At 35.5% G+C, this 22,117-nt stretch overlaps 1 protein-coding gene across 12 annotated transcripts in view; it reads right to left on the bottom strand.

Annotated features, from left to right (window-relative positions):
- UBR3 (ubiquitin protein ligase E3 component n-recognin 3) overlaps nt 1–22,117 on the bottom strand; it is a 263,282-nt gene that overhangs the window by 59,724 nt on the left and 181,441 nt on the right. For 10 of the 12 annotated variants that reach the window (XR_004176549.1, XM_031651339.1, XM_031651340.1 and 7 more), the window contains 2 exons: nt 18,563–18,648; nt 4,859–4,961 (listed from right to left, as the gene is read on the bottom strand). Coding sequence is in view for 11 of the 12 variants with exons in the window: in XM_031651339.1 (XP_031507199.1) it covers nt 4,859–4,961; nt 18,563–18,648 (189 nt within the window). In the remaining variant the exon portion in view is untranslated. Of the gene's footprint in view, nt 1–4,858; nt 4,962–7,488; nt 7,603–18,562; nt 18,649–19,962; nt 20,095–22,117 lie in introns of those variants that run through there. The other 2 variants (XM_031651347.1, XM_031651348.1) reach the window with 2 other exon arrangements.

The raw sequence follows: 22,117 nt of genomic DNA, 5'->3' as shown, positions 1-22,117 counted from the left end.
ACATTCTTTTTTTTTTTTTTTTTTTTTTCTTTTCTTTTCTTTTTTTTTGAGACGGAGTCTCGCGCTGTGTCACCCAGGCTGGAGTGCAGTGGCGCGATCTCGGCTCACTGCAAGCTCCGCCTCCCAGGTTCAGGCCATTCTCCTGCCTCAGCCTCCGAGTAGCTGGGACTACAGGCGCCCGCCACCACGCCCGGCTAGTTTTTTGTATTTTTAGTAGAGACGGGGTTTCACCATGTTAGCCAGGATGGTCTCGATCTCTTGACCTCGTGATCCACCCGCCTCGGCCTCCCAAAGTGCTGGGATTACAGGCTTGAGCCACCGCACCCGGCCTCAACATTCTTAAAGAAAAGAATTTTCAACCCAGAATTTCATATCCAGGCAAACTAAGTTTCATAAGTGAAGGAGAAATAAAATCCTTTACAGACAAGCAAATGCTTAGAGATTTTGTCACCACCAGGCCTGCCCTACAAGAGATCCTGAAGGAAGCACTAAACATGGAAAGGAACAACCGGTACCAGTCATTGCAAAAACATGTCAAAATGTAAAGTCTGTCGACGCTAGTAAGAAACTGCATCAACTAGCGAGCAACACAACCAGCTAATATCATAATGACAGGATCAAGCTCACACATAACAATATTAACCTTAAATGTAAATGGACTAAATGGTCCAATTAAAAGACACAGACTGGCAAATTGGATAAAGAGTCAAGACCTATCAGTTTGCTGTATTCAGGAGACCCATCTCACATGCAGAGATACACATAGGCTCAAAATAAAGGGATGGAGGAAGATCTACCAAATGGAAAACAAAAAACAAAAGCAGGGGTTGCAATCCTAGTCTCTGATAAAACAGACTTTAAACCATCAAAAATCAAAAGAGACAAAACAAAGAAGGCCATTACATAATGGTAAAGGGATCAATTCATCAGGAACAGCTAACTATCCTCAATATATATGCACCCAATACAGGAGCACTCAGATTCATAAAGCAAGTCCTTAGAGACTTACAAAGAGACTTAGACTCCCATACAATAATAATGGGAGGCTTTAAGACCCCACTGTCAACATTAGACAGAACAACGAGACAGAAAGTTAACAAGGATATCCAGGAATTGAACTCAACTCTGCACCAAGCGGAGCTAATAGACATCTACAGAACTCTCCACCCCAAATCAACAGAATATACATTCTTCTCAGCACCACATCACACTTATTCCAAAATTGACCACATAGTTGGAAGTAAAGCACTCCTCAGCAAATGTAAAAGAACAGAAATTATAACAAACTGTCTCTCAGACCACAGTGCAATCAAACTGGAACTCAGGACTAAGAAACTCAATCAAAACCGCTCAACTACATGGAAACTGAACAACCTGCTCCTGAATGACTACTGGGCACACAACGAAATGAAGGCAGCAATAAAGATGTTCTTTGAAACCAATGAGAACAAAGATACATCATACCAGAATCTCTGGGACACATTTAAAGCAGTGTGTAGAGGGAAATTTATAGCACTAAATGCCCACAAGAGAAAGCAGGAAAGATCTAAAATTGACACCCTAACATCACAATTAAAAGAACTAGAGAAGCAAGAGTAAACACATTCAAAAGCTAGCAGAAGGCAAGAAATAACGAAGATCAGAGCAGAACTGAAGGAGATAGAGACACAAAAAGCTTTCCAAAAAATCAATGAATCCAGGAGCTGGTTTTTTGAAAAGATCAACAAAATTGATAGACTGCTAGCAAGATTAATAAAGAAGAAAAGAGAGAAGAATCAAATAGACGCAATAAAAAATGAAAAAGGGGATATCACCACCAACCCCACAGAAATACAAACTACCATCAGAGAATACTATAAACACCGCTATGCAAATAAACTAGAAAATCTAGAAGAAATGGATAATTTCCTGGACACTTACACTCTCCCAAGACTAAACCAGGAAGAAGTTGAATCCCTGAATAGACCAAGAGCAGGCTCTGAAATTGAGGCAATAATTAATAGCCTACCAATCAAAAAAAAATCCAGGACCAGACGGATTCACAGCTGAATTCTACCAGAGGGACAAGGAGGAGTTGGTACCATTCCTTCTGAAACTATTCCAATCAATAGAAAAAGAGGGAATCCTCCCTAACTCATTTTATGAGGCCATCATCATCCTGATACCAAAGCCTGACAGAGATACAACAAAAAAAGAGAATTTTAGACCAATATCCCTGATGAACATCGATGCAAAAATCCTCAATAAAATACTGGAAAACTGAATCCAGCAGCACATCAAAAAGCTTATCCACCATGATTAAGTGGGCTTCATCCCTGGGGTGCAAGGCTGGTTCAACATACACAAATCAATAAACGTAATCCAGCATATAAACAGAACCAAAGACACAAACCACATGATTATCTCAATAGATGCAGAAAAGGCCTTTGACAAAATTCAACAGCCCTTCATGCTAAAAACTCTCAATAAATTCGGTATTGATGGAACTTATCTCAAAATAGTAAGAGCTATTTATGACAAACCCACAGCCAATATCATACTGAATGGGCAAAAACTGGAAAAATTCCCTTTGAAAACTGGCACAAGACAGGGATGCTCTCTCTCACCACTCCTATTCAACATAGTGTTGGAAGTTCTGGCTAGGGCAATCAGGCAAGAGAAAGAAATCAAGGGTATTCAGTTAGGAAAAGAAGAAGTCAAATTGTCCCTGTTTGCAGATGACATGATTATATATTTAGAAAACCCCATCGTCTCAGCCCAAAATCTCCTTAAGCTGATAAGCAACTTCAGCAAAGTCTCAGGATACAAAATCAACGTGCAAAAATCACAAGCATTCTTATACACCAGTAACAGACAAACAGAGAGCCAAATCATGAATGAACTCCCATTCACAATAGCTTCAAAGAGAATAAAATACCTAGGAATCTAACTTACAAGGGATGTAAAGGACCTCTTCAAGGAGAACTACAAACCACTGCTCAGTGAAATAAAAGAGGACACAAACAAATGGAAGAACATACCATGCTCATGGATAGGAAGAATCAATATTGTGAAAATGGCCATACTGCCCAAGGTAATTTATAGATTCAATGCCATCCCCATTAAGCTACCAATGACTTTCTTCACAGAGTTGGAAAAAACTACTTTAAAGTTCATATGGAACCAAAAAAGACCCCACATTGCCAAGACAATCCTAAGCCAAAAGGACAAAGCTGGAGGCACCACGCTACCTGACTTCAAACTATACTACAAGGCTACAGTAACCAAAACAGCATGGTACTGGTACCAAAACAGAGATATAGACCAATGGAACAGAACAGTGCCCTCAGAAATAATACCACACATCTACAGCCATCTGATCTTTGACAAACCTGACAAAAGCAAGAAATGGGGAAAGGATTCCCTATTTAATAAATGGTGCTGGGAAAATTGGTTAGCCATAAGTAGAAAGCTGAAACTGGATCCTTTCCTTACTCCTTATATGAAAATTAATTCAAGATGGATTAGAGACTTAAATGTTAGACCTAAAACCATAAAAACCCTAGAAGAAAACCTAGGTAATACCATTCAGGACATAGGCATGGGCAAGGACTTCATGTCTAAAACACCAAAAGCAATGGCAACAAAAGCCAAAATTGACAAATGGGATCTAATTAAACTAAAGAGCTTCTGCACAGCAAAAGAAACTACCATCAGAGTGAACAGGCAACCTACAGAATGGGAGAAAATTTTTGCAATCTACTCATCTGACAAAGGGCTAATATCCAGAACCTATAAAGAACTCAATCAAATTTACAAGAAAAAAACAACCCCATCAAAAAGTGGGCAAAGGATATGAACAGACACTTCTCAAAAGAAGACATTCATACAGCCAACAGACACATGAAAAAATGCTCATCATCACTCACCACCAGAGAAATGCAAATCAAAACCACAATAAGATACCATCTCACACCAGTTAGAATGGCAATCATTAAAAAATCAGGAAACCACAGGTGCTGGAGAGGATGTGGAGAAACAGGAACACTTTTACACTGTTGGTGGGACTGTAAACTAGTTCAACCATTGTGGAAAACAGTGTGGCTATTCCTCAAGGATCTAGAACTAGAAATACCATTTGGCCCAGCCATCCCATTACGGGGGATATACCCAAAGGATTATAAGTCATGCTGCTATAAAGACACATGCACACGTATGTTTATTGCGGCACTATTCACAATAGCAAGGACTTGGAATCAACCCAAATGTCCATCAATAACAGACTGGATTAAGAAAATGTAGCACATATACACCATGGAATACCATGCAGCCATAGAAAAGGATGAGTTCGTGTTCTTTGTAGGGACATGGATGCAGCTGGAAACCACCATTCTCAGCAAACTATCGCAAGAACAGAAAACCAAATACCGCATGTTCTCACTCATAGGTGGGAATTGAACGAGGTCACTTGGACACAGAAGGGGATCATCACACACCGGGTCTTATTGTGGCGAGGGGGAGAAGGGATAGTATTAGGAGATATACCTAATGTAAATGACGAGTTAAGGGGTGCAGCACACCAACATGGCACATGTATACATATGTAACAAACCTGCACGTTGCGCACATGTACCCTAGAACTTAAAGTATTAAAAAAAAAAAAAAAAAAAAAAGGTTTTCTCACATGGTGGAAATTTGTATGCAATTTTTACAGACAGCATAATGGTAAACTGTTTTCAATTCTTATGATATATTTCTGTGTTTCATAAAGAAAATGTGAAAAAAATCACATATATTGAAATTTCAATTCCATTTTTATATTTAACACCTATTTTTCATAAAGAGTTTTAATTGATTTTAGTCTTTCAATTATACTTACTGTGGATTCATCTCTTCTAACTGGGTGAGCTTTCTCCAGGGATTATACTCAGAGTCAATGCTATAAAGCCGCATGTGCAAGGCTAATACATGAAACAGCTGATCTGAAAAAATTGAAGGAAAGGTAATTAGAAAGTTCACACATTTGTTCCAGAACAAAATTCAGACAAAATTTCTAGTTATTTCATAACGAAATCTGTTTCCTATCCTGACAATTAAAATTCACCAAGTTTAAGTCCCAATTACTTCACACTCTCTTTTACAGTAAACTCTGAAATACATATCCAAATAATCTGTGCTAGAATCAGGACTGTCCTTACGCTCAATACAGGAATGGTTTTTTTCATCTCCTATCACAGACATACTTGTCCTTGACTTTATGCTGCAGCCTTGCCAATTTGTACTTCTCACCATTGTGGTCTCCTCCTAACCAAACTTTACTATTATCTTCAATCCTCTACCCTGGGTAACATGAACCACAACATCCTAATAGCTCACTGTTAGGTGAAATTCTTTCTTTGCTTTATATGTCCCTCTAAACCTTGTTTAGACTGAAGAGTGAATTCATCATCTTTGGATTCTACATAAAGAAACAGTAACTGAAATACAGTATTATTTGGTACCATTTCAACTATTTAAATTTCTTCTATCTGAATTATAACAATAATCTACCAATCTTGGCTTTCAACAAAATTCTGCTCATGACATTTAGAAGAAAATATCACGTTTAAAATTATTCTGGAAAAAAAACCGTAAGTATTGCTTTTGTATCTGATGCATCTCTTCTTTTTTTGTTATAAATGACAAGAATTGTCATTTGGTATAAATTGTCATTTGGTACAAATGACAATAATTATTCTGCCACACATACTCAAAGATACTTGGAAATCAAAATTTTTCCCTTAAAAAAATATTTTCGAACTCTGCCCACTGAATTGGTCTATAAACAACGATATATTTTAGAAATTCAGATATGATACTTCTTAACATACAATTAAAATTCATTCTTAAATCTAGGAAAAAAGCTAACTGAATGACACAAACCTATTATTGTTACTTACTTTCTAATTAAAACTAGACCAGATATTGCTGCTCTGAGTCAGCAGACCTAGAAATTAACTATATTTTATGTCAACTTACTCAAGATCCATCAATACAAGTGGTGTAGTATGGGGTGTGCATGTGTGTTTATGTGTATATGCGTGTATGTGTATAGTAGTTTTGGGAAGCTGTTATAAAACATATGAGAGCTGTAATTTGAGTAAAATAAATGTTCTACTCTATGGGGCAGGATAAAGGAAATATATTTTTGTAAGTTTCAATCTGATCTCTCTTTAACAAACAGAAGAATCTAAATACCCTGTTTCATCCTCTATTTATAAGTCAATATGTAGCCTAAATCTTCCTTAAATTTCTTCATTCTATTAATGACTTAGTTACTTATTATGTGCCAGGCATTATGTTACACTGATTGATAATCTCAATTAATTTTCACAAAAATTCTAGGTGGGTAATACTATTAACCCCCACTTTTGGGGCAAGTAAGTTCCCCAAATTTCCAGTTTTTATATTAACCTGGTTTCATAGACGATACCGAGAACAAGGGAAGTTTTAGCAGAGGCAAAACATGACTAAAGATTGGTAAATTTTATTTTAATTCAATTATACATAAGAGATTACTAAGCATATAATTTTTACTTTTAATGAGTGTTTTAATGACTAAAACCTAAAAGTGTTTAAAAAACTAAATTCTTCTCACAGAAAAATATTAAGATTATCTCAAGTTGCACGGTGAGGAGTTCTGCATTCTTTTTATACAGGTATTAACTTGATCAAAGGGCTAATTTTAATAACTCCTATCAAGATGAAGGTGGATCATTTTAGTTTCCCTAATTTAATCAAAAGCATAGAAGCTGCAATTGTACTAACCTGTTTTGCATTGAAACCACAGCCAGCACAGAAAATAATGTTACATTCACCTATTTTCCTAATCCCTATCCTAATTTAAGAATTTCAGAATGTTAGAAGAAAAGTTTTTCATCATTTCCTCATTCTATAGATAAGAAAATAGGCCCAGAGAAAGGAAGTACCTTGCCAGCTCACTCTTAATTTATTGTTTTTCTAAAAGCTAAGAATAGGATTCAAGATTTGCCATTTCTTAGTTATTTCTACCACTCCACTTCTTGGGGGTTTTATGATTAAAATAAAAGTACAGGATTCTTTCTCTCTCTCTCTCTGAGAACTGACCAAATAACCATTAATAACTTCAATTTGTTAATAAAATTCATTGTTTATTGTTATTTATTCATTATTTTGTTTTCAAAATTTAGTCTTATAAGAAAGAACTCTAATATTCATTTAGCAGCAACAATGCCTCTTATGCCAGACAAATATTAAAGATGCAGGATGAGGAGAATCTATAATCATAATCAAAAGGTTAACAACTTTAAAAAATGTATTACCTACCAACTGCATGCATGACATTTAAAAAGTTGAAAAATAATTATATCAAGAAAGCATATTAAAATATTGAATAATAGCAAAAAAAATTAACTCCTTTCCTAATATAACACATTTTAAAATTCTAAAGTTTGATCCACATATAAAAATAGATTTGGAAAAGACAAATACCTTTAAATTCATTTATAAGTGTGCTGTGATTTCAATCTATGTATAGGAAGCACCACTGTCTGGGAGGAGCCAGGAAGTCCTGCATTGAATCCAAGTCTGTACTAGCCATGTATCCTTAAATAAATTAACTAACCTTAGTTTTACGGTCTGTAAAATAAATATAGCATCATCTTTCTGGTACATTATATAGTAATATAATAGTTATAATCATAGCATAAATCTATAGTATGTTTGTAAGTTGGGCTTACATACAGGTAGATACATACATGTTTTGTATAAATATGAAACAAATTTAATATTTATAAACTTTACAACTAAAATTAGAGATTATTATACATTGGAAACATAAGGTCTCCACATAAAACCATCACTCTACAAACATATATTAACATATATTCTTAACTCTCTTCTCTCTTCTTTCCTTAATATTTGATACCACTCTCCCCTGGCTTTCCTCCGGTTCCTTCTCAGTTACTTTTATGTGCCCTTCTTCTGCTAATGAACCCTAAAAGGTGACATTTCTCATAAAAAAAAGGAAAAGGAATCCTTTGTTAGTCCTCTTTCCCTCTCATTCTGCACACACTACCCAGGCCCACTTCTACCTGTTAAGTTCACAATTCACAAGGCTCTGTGGTACTTCAGATGTTCAACAGGCCTTAAAATCAATACACCCAGACTAACCTGATTTACAGCCCAGCCCAGCTCCAATGTTAATTTCCTTTTATAATTCCTATTTGAGTGAATGACACCACTACCCATGCAAACATCCAAGGAAAAACTTGGGATTCATCTCCCACAGCCTTGCCCTCCATATCCAATTGATTACCAATCCTATTGGTTCTGCCTCTTGTGATCCATCCTATTCTGGCCCACTCTGCCACTACATTGTTTTCCACCTAAATTGCTCAACAGAATGCTCACTCAGCTGTATGCCTTTTGGTTCACCCCTTCCAAACCGTCTAATCAATAAATCTGTTCACAATACCTCATAATTGATTGTTGAACCACTGAAGGAACAGGCATAGAAAGCCCTTCATGAGCTAGCCTATTTTCTTTTTCAGGTTTATTTCTTAACCTTCCTTCTTTTCTTTTCAAGTATTCCCCAAAGTGTCATGTTGTCTCATGTCTTTGCAAGCTGTTCTCTCAGCCTAGAAAAGTATCATTTTGTCCTTCAGGCCAACTCAATTCATCTTTCAAGAGCCAGTTCATGTGCTGCTCTGTAAGGTTCTGATACCTCAGAAAGATCAGATTATCCCCTTACTTTATGCATTATCTGTACCTTGTGCTATCTATTTCAATTTTAGCATCTCTTACAGAGTTTTGTAATTACTTTTCATGTTTTCCTCTCTCATTAGATGGTCAGATCTCCCTGAAGAAGACAATTGTGTCTTTACATTTTTGAACCACCTAGGCTAGCACAAGTGCTTGACATACAATAGGATTTTTAAAAGTAGGCTGAGCATTATGTATTTACAATTCTATGAAAAAATCATAAATATAAACATAAAATTCATGATGATTTTCTACTTTTCCCTCTCTGTCACAATGACACATTGGTTCAATTACCAAGAAGCAAGCCAATTAATCAGCCCTACTTTCACTTCCCCAAAAGAGACTGACCTCTCAACTCTAACTACTAAAGCAGTGCTTGACCTACTTGCTCCTACCATCTTCTTCCCATGCTGGTTCCCATGCGACAACTCACCTGGGATAAATTCTATTTTCTGCAATATCTAATGAAATTCTTTACAACTGTGACAAGTCTAAAGTATTATAATGTGATTAATCACAAGACAGACACATCATCACTGAAAATGAGAAAACAACACTGAAAGACCAGTTTGTCCTTAAGAAAATCTAAGACTTAATTATAAGTACTCCTAGCTAGAACCAAAAAGTAAGGTTTAAGAAATCCTTCTACTTTGTCAACATTAAGACTATGGAAAAAAAACTCTATAAAATATAACTCCAAATTTATTATATAATTGAGTTTCACATGATGTGTATGAATACCACACACACACACACAAACACACACGCACAGATACTATTATGCCAATTTTTATGACCTCAGGAATATCCACTTAAAGAAACTAAAATCAAAGTTATCATATGTCTAAATCTTATCAAAAATGCTTTTGAAACAGATGTTCCAGCACCATCCTGGAAACTGTGTATCTCTGTCAGTTATTTATTTTCTTTCTTTTTTGGAGATGGAGTCTCATACTGTTGCCCAAGATGGAGGACAATGGCACAATCTCAGCTCACTGTAACCTCCGACTCCCGGGTTCAAGCAATTCTCCTGCCTCGGCCTCCCAAGTAGCTGGGATTACAGGCTCCTGCCACCATGCCCAGCTAATTTTTTGTATTTTTAGTAGAGATGGGGTTTCACAGTGTTACCCAGGATGGTCTCGATCTCCTGACCTGACCTCGTGATCTACCCACCTCCAGCCCTCTGTCAGTTATTTCTAAACATGCAAGAAATCTAAAACTGGTAGGTTATTTCTTACTATACTCATACTGATCATTAAGTTATAAAGACATTAAAGAGTTATCCTGAAGACTTCCTGCCAGGTGTGGTGGCTCACACCTGTAATCCCAGCACTTTGGGAGGCCAAGGGGGGTGGATCATGAGGTCAGGAGATCGAGACCAACATGGTGAAACCCCATCTCTACTGAAAAATACAAACCCCATCTCTACTAAAAATACAAAAATTAGCCAGGTGTAGTTGCAGGTGCCTGTAATCCCAGCTACTCAGGAGGCTGAGGCAGGAGAATCACTTGAACCTGGGAGACAGAGGTTGCAGTAAGCCAAGACCATGCCACTGGACTCCAGCCTAGGCGACAGAGCAAGACATCTCAGAAACAAAACAAACAAAACAAAACAAAACAAAAATTAGCTGGGTGTGGTGGTGGGCGCCCATAATCCCAGCTACTTTAGAGGCTGACGCAGGAGAATTGCTTGAACCCAGGAGACAGAGGTTGCTGTGAGCCGACATGGTGCCACTGCACTCCAGCCTGGGCAACAGAGTGAGACTCCGTCTCAAAAAAACAAAAAGACTTTGATAAATATGGTTCTATCTTAAATTGTACCACTGTTAAAATGCACCTAAGGTAAACTTAACTGGGTCTGCATTCAAGATTTCAGTCTTACCAGTCCAGTCATCAATAGTTAAATCACTGTCAATGAAAAAAACCTCAGTCAGGTAAGGTGACACATACCTGTAGTCCCAGCTACTCAGAAGGCTGAGGTGGGAGGATTATTTGAGCCCAGGAGTCTGAGGCCAGCATAGGTAACAAAGCAAGACCCTGTCCCTTAAAAAAAAAAAAAAAAAAAATCTCAACTAGCCAAATGATTCTCTGAAATATCATAGCGGTGGAAAAAAAAAATCTCCCTTTCTCTGCAACTGAATAATTAAAGTGAAGAAATGGTTCTGACCTATTTATCCTAAGGTGAACTGTAATAGGTGTGAGTATACACCTCTCACAGCAAAGCCAGCTTCCACTGGTTCCTCTGTACATTCCTGAGAAATCAGCCATGAAGAGACAGGAGAGAGCTCCTTAAATGAGGTCTGGGAACAGGTCCAAGAAGAAGGGAATATCTGTAGATCTGGTTCCCAAGAGACAGAAGGTTGATGTCATGGATGACAGGAGCTGACTCATCTCTCCCTATCCCATTCCTAAGCACTCCAGGCAAGGCAGGGCAGAGAATCAAGTGGCAGTTGTGGTAGAATTTTAAAGGGTTAAAAGACAAGTTTAATAATCATTATTATATATAATAACATTATGTAAGATACTTTAGCTCATATATCTAATACTATTTGATCATTACATTAACTATGATGGATATATCAGATAGTCAGTATAAGTACCATCATCCTCACTTCCACAATGAGGTAAAAAGTTAGGTTAGTTTCCTGAAGTCCAACAGATAACAAATACACCAGAATCCACATCTTCAAACTCCAACCTGGTGTTCTTTCCAGCACTGTATGCTATGTTTTCGCATGTCAACAAGGACACATGGGAGTTTGGCAATAGAGTGGGGAAGTGTTGCTTCCTTTGGACAGGTTTTTTCTGCCATGTGAGGAAGGGAAGACAGTGAAAAAAAAGGCTGTCTTTAGTACTTTCATAATTTCCATGCTGTGTTCCTCTCCTGCCTCCCAGAGTTCCTATGTCTCCACTCCCAGGCACACTATGACATCATTCTCTGGTTACCTCAAGTATCCACAAGTATTATTATTAGCTTCAACAAATTGTTCACCTTATACTTTAAGGTTTCAGTGACTAGAAGCCTCCCCTTTTCCCTTTCTGACAGAGCTTAGGATGATAAGAGGCAGGGAGAGGTACAATTCTGTTTCTGCATATAGGTAGCCCTAGGAAGGGGAAGAGAGAGGTCAGTTCTTAGGACTCCTAATTTCCCCTTTATTAAAGAGACACATTCCATGAATCCAGATCTTATTTATGCACCTCATCTAAAATGGGGGTAGGGTTTGTCCCATCTAACTGCAGAAGAAAGAAGCTGCCTTGCCCTAAGCCAAGTAAGATCTGAAGACCCCATGCCCTGATAGTGAAAACTACTATCTATGGTACTTAGTCTTAGAATGCCCAAATTATAAATATAGAAAGGCATGGCTACTTAAGTCACAAATTATGGGACTTTCAGAAAGGCCTTAAAGAAAAGTTAAAGCCACTCTTCTAACTTAAATTTTCATGCCACATTCTTAAACCTCTCCAAATTAACAATGTATTTTGTTCTCAACAGACAAACTTTATCATGTGGATAAATCTCATTCCGTCCTCCTAATCTCATCTCTGAAGAGGTCAAAAGAATGTTTGTCAAGTCCCTTAAAAAAAACTGCAACGGACTGAATGTTTATGTCCCATCAAAATTCATACGTTAAAGTCCTAACCCCAAGGTTAGTATAAGGAGGTGGGCCTTTGAGAAGTGATTAGGTCATGAGGAAGCCCTCATGAATGGGATTAGTGCTCTCATAAAAGAGATCCCAGAGAGATCTCTTGCCACTTCCACCACGTGAGGTTACAGTGAGAAGACAGCTATGTATGAGGAAGCAAGCAGGTCCTCACCAGACACCAAACGTGCTGGAGCCTTGATCTTAGACTTCCCAGCCTCCAGATCTGTGAGAAACACATTTCTGTTGTATATAAGCCACGCAGTCTATGGTATATTGTTATAGACTAAGACAAAAATTGAGCTAAAAATTGTTATCTTGCTCCTTCTCCTTATCCACACACCCCCTAATTTGACAATTACAGTGTTGAAATAGGAGAAATATTAATGTTGAGATTTACAAGCTATAGAAACTAGAATATATATTATAAAATTGAATTCTTACAACAATCCTCTGATTGGGTATTAATGAGGAACAGAATCTCACTCTCTAGTTTACACTATGCTGCCTTTTAATATCACCATCCTTTAAAAGGCTTACGAAACTCCTCACCTATCTCAAAAAGTACTCTTTATCTCTGAAAGTGTTTAAGCAGAGCACAAATGATTGGAATAGTAGGTACAAGATGCCTGAGCTAGATAACATTTAGACTAGGTGATTTCCTAAGTAACTTTTAGCTCAAAGATTCTGATTCTATTTATCATGTGACTTCATTGACAGCCTCTATTTTTTATTTATGCACTACTTAAAATGAAGAGCAAAATAAAATATAAAACAAAATACCAAAATCTTCTGAATTTGTAAGATGTATCAAAAGAAAAGAACAACAAAAACTCCAAGCCTTGATTTAGTCTATAGTGTATGACTATAGATAAAGTATAATTCTAAAAGTTCCTAGAGTATAACTCCTAGTCCAGCTATTTGCCTTTTGTGCTTAATGTCAATGATGTTAATTAACAGGGGGAAAAAGCTCCAGATTGGAGCTTTGCATGTAAGAGTTAACAACCATGAACATCTGTCAGGACACAGATCATCCAGTCTAATACACTAATTTTATAGATGAGGAAACTGAAGCCAAAAACATAAAATGTCTTGCCTAAGCACATGCCTATGACTCCTAGTTTGCTGTTGTCTATTCCACCACATATGCATCTTTCATGTTGGCCCTAAATACACACCAACTGGCTCTTCAGAACATAAAACATTCCCAAATACCACAAAATCAGCTTTTAGCCATCAAATCTTATCAATCACTAGTCTCAGCAGACAATTTACACATTTTTGTATTAATTTATACCTTTTGACCATTATAATAATTTGATGGCCAAATTTCCATCCTTTTTATGGTAACAAAAATTGAACAAAATTGTTATTCAGTCTGCTTGCAGAAATTGATATTTTTACATTTGAAAAAGGCTTTCATAAACCATCAATGTAAAAATTTTACTACTAAATGTGAAATAATAAGGCCAGGCTACTTCAAAGTAATTTTAGGCCAGGCATAGTGGTTCATGCCTATAATCCCAGCACTTTGGGAGGCCAAGGTGGAAGGACTGCTTAAGGCCAAAACCTTGAGACCAGCCTCGTCAACACAGCGAGACCCCATCGCTACAAAGAAATATATTAAAAAATTAGTTGGGTATGACAGTGTGTGTCTGCTATCCTAGCTACTCGGGAGGCTGAGGTGGGAGGACTGCTTGAGCCCAGGAGTTCGAGGCTGCAGTGAACTATGATTGTGCCACTGCACTCCAGCCTGAGTGACAAAAGGGAGACCCTGTTTCTCAAAAATAAAGAGTAATTTTGTTAAAACTCATTACTTGTTTAACAATATCCTTATGCTGCCTAACTGTAGGGAGAAATTAATGTCAAAATAATTTTCTACAATTTTTTTTTTGAGACAGCATCTTGCTCTGTCGCCCAGTCTGTAGTGCAATGGCACAGTCATGGCTCACTGCAGCCTCCACCTTCTGGGCTTAAGCGATCCTCCCACCTCCGTCTCCTGAGTAGTTGGGACCACAGGCTCACACCACCACACCCAGCTAATTTTTTTTTTCTTTTTAGAGATGACGTTCTCCCTATGTTGCCCAGGCTGTTAACAACTTCTGGACTCAAGTGATCCTCCCCACCTCAGCTTCCCAAAATGTTAGGATCACAGGAGTGAGCCATCGCACCTGGCTAATTTTCTGTAATTTTAAATTCACCAAAAATTCACTCTTTCTCTGAGAAAGTAGAACTATTTTAAGTTGCCTGCACAGATCTAAGCTGGGTTGCTTGCTATGAATAGCAAATTCTGGTAGAAATTATTTACTGCAGTGACTATGCATAATTTCTTGATCAGATCATAGATTACATCAAAATTAAGTCAGAACTTCCCAAATGAAAATGTCAAGGTAAGAGTTTGCCTTATCCTCTCTTGACTATCGTTTCATTTTTAATCTCTCTATAAAATCATGGAATCCATTTGAGACATGAACTGTGGTTTCTTAGTTAAATGACAGTAATAAGCAGAAAAATTCTCAGACCCAAAGACAGGAAAAAACATTTACCTACAAATAATTTTTATATTATGCTCCAATATTAATAATCTATCAAATGGCATTGCCAATGGTTTCAACAATTTCTACTTGAGAAATACACTGAGAATATCATGCCAAAAAAGTGTCAAAAGCATGTGAACTTCACTAGAATTCAGAGTGTCATATTGACTTTCAAATCACTTGAATGAAGAAATTAATACAGTAAGCTTAATATTTTTCTTAATAAAAAGTTGCCTTTAATTTTTACATCTGCTTTTTCCAACATATGTTGCTAACCAAGTTGGTGGTACTTACTGTATATATCAATTTGTAACAAAAACTCTAAACCTCACTTACCTTTCAAAGTCTTGTTCAAATGCCTTATCCACCAAAAGCTTCACTGATTCCAGCAGATAGATATGATCCCAAACCTCTAAATTCCCTAGAACTTCTAAGTAACTTTTCACTGCTGGAATCAGTGAAGTTTTTAGTGGACGTGGCATTTGAACAAATCTCATCTGCTGAATACAAGTCCAGCAGATGAGAACCAGTCTCTAGAACCAGTATCATGTGCTGAATACAAAGTCCTAAATGCCTGATCTTCCCTGGTGGGTAAGGAGGAGGGCTAGAACTCTGACCTGGGAATCAGCAGCTATGCTGTATGTGAGAGCTAACGCACATGGCTCACAGCAAGAGCAAGGGGAACCAGCCAGCAAACTGGCAAGGAATAAAGGAGAACTAACTGGTATCCAGGGCAGAAGGACTCAGGACTAGGACTTGCAAAAATGTCTGAAAAGATGGCTCAGAACAAAGGATTTATGGTGAAAGGCTGATAAAAGAAAATAGACAAGATAAATAGGAGTGTAAGCACAGAAGGGCCTGGAAAGATCCCAAGGCAATGTTGTACAGTAGAGTGTCTTTGACTAAACCAATGGGTGAAAGGTCTTAAAAGTTCTGCATCCTTTGGGACACTTAAGGGCAGGAGATATGTCTTATATAACTGAATTTACAGTCAGAAGAGCTGGGCTCAAGTGCAAGCTCTGACATTTTCCAGCTGTGTGACTTGGCAAGGCAATTACTCTGAACTTCAGATTCCTTTTCTATGAAAAAGAGATAACACCTATTTCACATGGTTGTTCTAAAGATTAAATAATTTATGTGAAAGAACTTTACAAACTTTAAAACTACAAACGTAGGATATTATTAAAATACCATAGTATGCTGCCATGTGAGCTAATTTGAGTAGCTTTTTACTATGGAAAATTTCCCACACACATATTTTTAGGACTGACGTTTTGCTCTGATTGACACTGGTTAACTACCCTCAACTATTTAAAAATGTCTGAAGATGTAGTTGAATGGCATTGTTCCATTTCAATTTTATTTTTCACTAGAGATTTGGCCATTAATATTTTCTGCTTTCATTGTTGTAGAAAGAACAATCTTCTTCTCTTCTCCCCCACTGAGTGTATGTGTGTGTCCCCATAATTATATACCAGGCATGACGCAATCCTTTCTAGACAAAATTTATTAGAAGTTTTCCTGACTAGACAAATTTTCAGTTTCATCAAGAAGTCATAACAGAACAGTATTTCAAAAGTGTGATATTCTTAGAATGAAAAAAGTTCCCTTATCATTTGCTTAGTCAGTGAGGCATTTTCTCACTCTCCTCAAAAACATTATGGAAGAAAAAAACATTAAAAGTGAGATTTTCAAAAAGTAATAAAGAGCAATCAACGGGAAAAGGAAAATATGAATACAAGAAGATTTTTCCCTAGAAAAAAGAATTTTTTTTTTAGTAATACCACTGAAGTTGCACTGGAAGATCAAAAAAATGAGATATTTGCACTGAGATCCCATGAATCATCATCACTTTGAGTCCTGGTATACAATTTAAGTTTGAATTTTATTTGAATAAATAACAAATACTAAGTTCATACACCTGTAAGATAGTGGGATTTTGTATATATACAACATATTCTATATATATGACTTACAGGCTGCTTTTATTAATATTAGGATAAATAAGTAATTGAACAATAATAAATTATACAAAAACTAAGAAACATATTAACTTATATTTAGGATAAACTGTATCATGACTTTGTCTATACTGGCACAGTGTAATTTCTTATTTAGTAAAGGGAAAAATAAGCGAAAATCTGAAAGTAACTATAAATTTAACAATTTAAATTACAAAATTGACTCTGGTAATTGAAGTGATTACCATCAGAATTTTATTACTATTTTCAGGAATCTGGATAAATTCATTATTTACAAGCCTCTAGATAAGTTTAAGTGCCTCAGAGAAAAAAAATTAAGTAGATTTTTAAAAACAGAAAATCATTCACTAAAGTAAACACTTTGTAACACAATGGTTTCTGGAATATTATCAGCCAATGCCAAACATCAATTAATAACAAATTAACAAGAAAGAATAATTTATATAACTAAAATGATTATTATATCTATTAATTCAAACAGATTAGAAACTAAAACTCCCATGTATCAACAACTACCTTTGAAACATACTAGTAAAGCACTGAACAGAAATAGGGTTTAGATGAATGCATAGAGGGGTCAATTTTTACTAATACTTGGTTAAAAAATAAAAATAATAACCTCCAAAATCTTAAGTTCTAGGAATAAAGTGACAATCCAAAAGAAAAGATCAAATTCTAATGCAATTTATAAGACTTTAAAGATAACCAAGTTAAAATTTCACATACGTTTGCTTTTATGTTAGAAATTTTAAAGTGCTTTTGATCATCCCTCTGCTTTGAAATCAATTCAAAATTACATATTTTTTGAAATAACATATTTTTGTTAAAACACCAACATGTATTGATAATTTTTAATACTTTTTTTAGTATTTTAAGAAAAATACTTATTTTTAAAAAGACTATATTATGTGTTTTAAACAAGTTTTATTTCCTACACCAATCACATTAGGTAATATTTCAACTCCAGTGATCTGGGGCCAATAATCAGAGCTATATGGTGACATTCAATAATAATATTCCTAGTATTCACCTTAATTCCCTAAACAATGACTAAAAAATGATAGCATCAAAGCCATGCTTATGAAAAATCTACTACCTTAAATTACAAGTTACACTTTTCTCAAATATATCCTTACAAACAAGATTGCAGAATTATGCTCATTTTATAACATAAAGTATATATATAAATAAAAGCAAACATCTGTAATTTCAATTCATTTTAATATGCACATCAAAATATAGCACAAATATCTTCATTAATAGCAATAATATAAATCTGTGGGCAACATATATTGTCTTTATAAAAATATTTTCTTAATTCAATGTAAAAATTATTTAAGAGAATTAAAGTTTAAGGACAATTTTTTATAGCTGAGAATAATACAGTGCTTAAATTTTGAAACACTATAAACCTCGTCACTTAGCATCACATTTATCTGCTAGGTAATCATAATCTAGAAAGAGCTAAATATTCATATGATTCTTCCAAGTACAAGATTAACCATTTAAAGTACATATCACTATCTATATAGATCATATATAACATAGACAGAATTTGAAATACACCAAAATGTCACTTTACCTGTCAATGCTTCCAAAAATGACAGAATTTTTTTTTAATTTAGTACTATTTAGTACTTACTTAAACAAGACCTTTTGCCAGCTGTGCTTGCACCACCTGAACACAAATTGCCTCCTCGATGAATCAATTCAAGTTCTAAATTGGTTCTGTAAGTAAAACATTATATCTCAGTCACTAAACTGAAGAGTCTTTACTAATTTGCTTTACTGACATGTCTGAATCAACCTAAAAAATAAAGTTCTTCAACTTTTTTTGCAAAAGCAGTTTTTATGTTGTATCAATAATAATCGTATTTATCTGATATTAAGAAATAAAAAGGGAACAATTTATCCATCCTTACTTATATGTTCATATTTATACCTGCAAAAAATTGCACACATCATGGTGTAATTGTTGCAAAGTCCCAACTCTTGGCACATACTAAAAACTAGGCCTTAAGAAAAAAAAAAACCTGCAACATATTTCATAAACCTTCATAAGAATATGAAGAAAGAATTTGTACTCCAACATCAGCCACTGTGTAGGTGGTTATTGCCATATAAAACACAAGGGCATACCAATTTTTGTATCAGAGAAATGGTTATCATTCATTAGAGGTTAGATGGTATCTGGAAATCAGTATTAAGAAACAAAATCACTAATATCGAAATGGCTAAGAACAACACATATAATTTAACAGCAGTCTCTCTTATGGACTTCTAAAACTAGTTTCATTAAAATACACTGTGTAACTACTGATATGGCTAACCATCAACATTGTTCATACACCTGAAATTGCAAGGTATTTAGCAATTATTAGCTTACAAAATAGCAATAATCAATAAATCAACATTTCAAAAATCAAACTAATGCAGAATCTAAGGATTTATTCAAAAACAATAGCAGTAAAATAACCAATTATGCCAAAATAAATGACAACTCTGAGAAAGAATTTAAACTGTATTTTTCTTCAACAGTATTAATACACTTAGACATACCTTTATTTTCTACAACCAAAACTGAATAGACTAGTTTATATCCAAGATATGCATTTAACCCTAATAGTGAGATACTGTCCCACTTAAAAAAAAAAAAAAAAAGAGAGAAAAAGCAGTTTCAAGCTTACTCTTTGCAAGTGAATTCATGAAAGACTATTATCCTATTTTATTTAAAACAAAACATTTTGCACTAGTTTGGTTGTATTTTGAACACAGAATGTTTTGAGATTATATTTCCATGTATTTACTTATAAATGCAAATTGTTAAAAATATTAATATTCCTACGTCTGTACATTTGCCACCCATTTCTAAAGGAATGCTTTAATCCTCTCTACTCAGGGTGGGAGAAAAAGCAATTTAACACTGATAATGTTCCAGCTCAGAGCTCCATCTGGTTGCTGCTGATAAGGGCATCTGTGTGACAAGGGAATTTTCCACCCTTCAGGCGATTTGCATTGCTCACTGAACTTCTAAAAACCTACCAGCAAGGAAGCAGGGACAGGGATTTCATACTAGTGGACAGAAAGCGAGCGGAGACCAGCATGTGTTCCTTCATCAAGGGAATATAAATGAGATCAATACATTTTGTTTTCACAAATCTTCTGTTGCCTAATCTGTAGAAAAAAATTAATGGCTATATTCTCTTATAAAAACTAAGATTTCCTAGATACTACTTTTAAGAGAGCTAACCAGAAACACAAACAATACTTACAAATGAATGTTAAAACCAGAATGTCAACATTTCACCATATTTGCAAAAATATTCATTAAAATTAAATATAAGAACAATTCTGTTTTCTCAATCCCCAAATATAAAGGATGACAAACATGTTACTAAGAATTTCATTGCAAAGAATACTGGAAAAAAAACTAGTAAAATCTAATTAATTATTCCAGATTATGACTGGAAGATCTCCTATGCAATATTCTTTCTGAATTAAAAATAAAAAAAACTACCTATCCAAAGGATTAATGTGAATAATATCTACAATTTTACATTTCTTAACATTTTTTTTTGAGAGATGAGGTCTTGCTGTGTTTCCCAGGGTGTATTTGAACTCCTGTGCTCAAGCAATCCTCCTGCCTCAGCCTCCAAGTAGCCAGGAATAGGCGCACATCACTGCATCCAGCAATATCTAGGATTTTAAAAACCAATATGGCTCTAAATATCAACTTTTATTTCATTTATGTGAAAACTGGTCCTTTGAGACATGCTAAAGAACACACATTCCATGTCCACATTTCCTCAACTGCTGAAATTCACACAGCAGTATTATGTTTCTTCCCTCCTCAATGAATGATGTAAAACTAAAGATATGCTGGGAGTGGTAATTTTCTGAGCTTTTTGCTGTGAAAGAAAAGCAGACTCTTTTCTGTATTTTCTAACACAAATACATTCAAATTAGTTTGGAAGAAAAAGGAGAAAATCTCCACATCTGAAATAATGATGAGAAAGACTGTTTAAAGCCTACCCTAGTGGCCACCTAGATATGCGTATTAAAAACCCCTCTAACTATGCTCCAGCTTCTTTTTGCATGACCAAAGTATGCTGTCCTCTCAACCCCCCATTCCACACTAACTTCTATTTTAGACCATAATTTGAAAAGCAAATGTGTGTACACACACTACACACCCCACACTCTCAAACACACGTTGGTTTGCTGAAAAAGGCAAAGCTTCCGGAAAGAGATCTAGGTTCAAGGCCTGAGTAGACCACTTAGTAGCTGAGCAAGTTACTCAATTTCTCAGGGAAAAAAAAAAAACAGTATCTTCATCCATACCACAGCCTACATTATACAACAGGCAATTCAAGTTTTAACTTCTCCAGGAAGCTTTCCTGGGACAGGAAAGAAGGCCTTACACATATTTCATATTTCAATTTGCTCATCTTCCCTTCAGAAGTTCTACAGTACTTTCTCTATATGACATTTTTAAAAACAAATTATATTCTGTTATATAGATTGATGTTATATTAGTTCCATCTCCTCAACTAAATTGTAAATTCCTGGAGAACAGGGATTATTTCATATATAGCTTCTAAATCCCCAATGGTACCTGGCAAGATGCTTTAAAAAAAAAAAGTGTGAAGTGTGTGTGTGTGGCGGGGGGGGGAGGGGGGGATGACATCTCTTTTTTGATATGTAACCAATTATAAGATTCTCTTTAGCCCCTGCAGTTTATTTTCTTTCTTTTCCTAACTCTTCCATTCCCTTAAACCCAGTAGTGACCCCCGATCAAGCCCCCAAAAAAGGATTGTTTTAGGAAAGAATTTTCTGTTTTTTAAAAGGATTCATAATTTGGTATTTAGCAAGCATCCCTTTTATTTTGAACATAATTAGTTTACAAAGTAACTAACCTATGAAGGTACATTGACTCTATTGAGTAACCACGATTTAAAGATGTCTCTCCACCTACATTGCAGTTACTTACGTTTCATTTTCTTTCCATTTTTGTCTATACAAACCACCTGCTACTCACCAATACCTTTTGATTATATGAAATTTGAGTCCAAAATCCTTGGAAAAATCAGTTACTGAAATTCATGTCATTCATTGTTTCAAGAACAAAATAATGAATTGGTATTAAAAAAAGAAAACTTTCTTCCCCCAAATTAGCTTTCCATTATCTGTTTAGATG

Source organism: Papio anubis, chromosome 10, assembly GCF_008728515.1.
Source record: "Papio anubis isolate 15944 chromosome 10, Panubis1.0, whole genome shotgun sequence".
Taxonomy (NCBI): Eukaryota; Metazoa; Chordata; class Mammalia; order Primates; family Cercopithecidae; genus Papio; species Papio anubis.
This window is presented reverse-complemented; position numbering and strand designations above follow the sequence as displayed.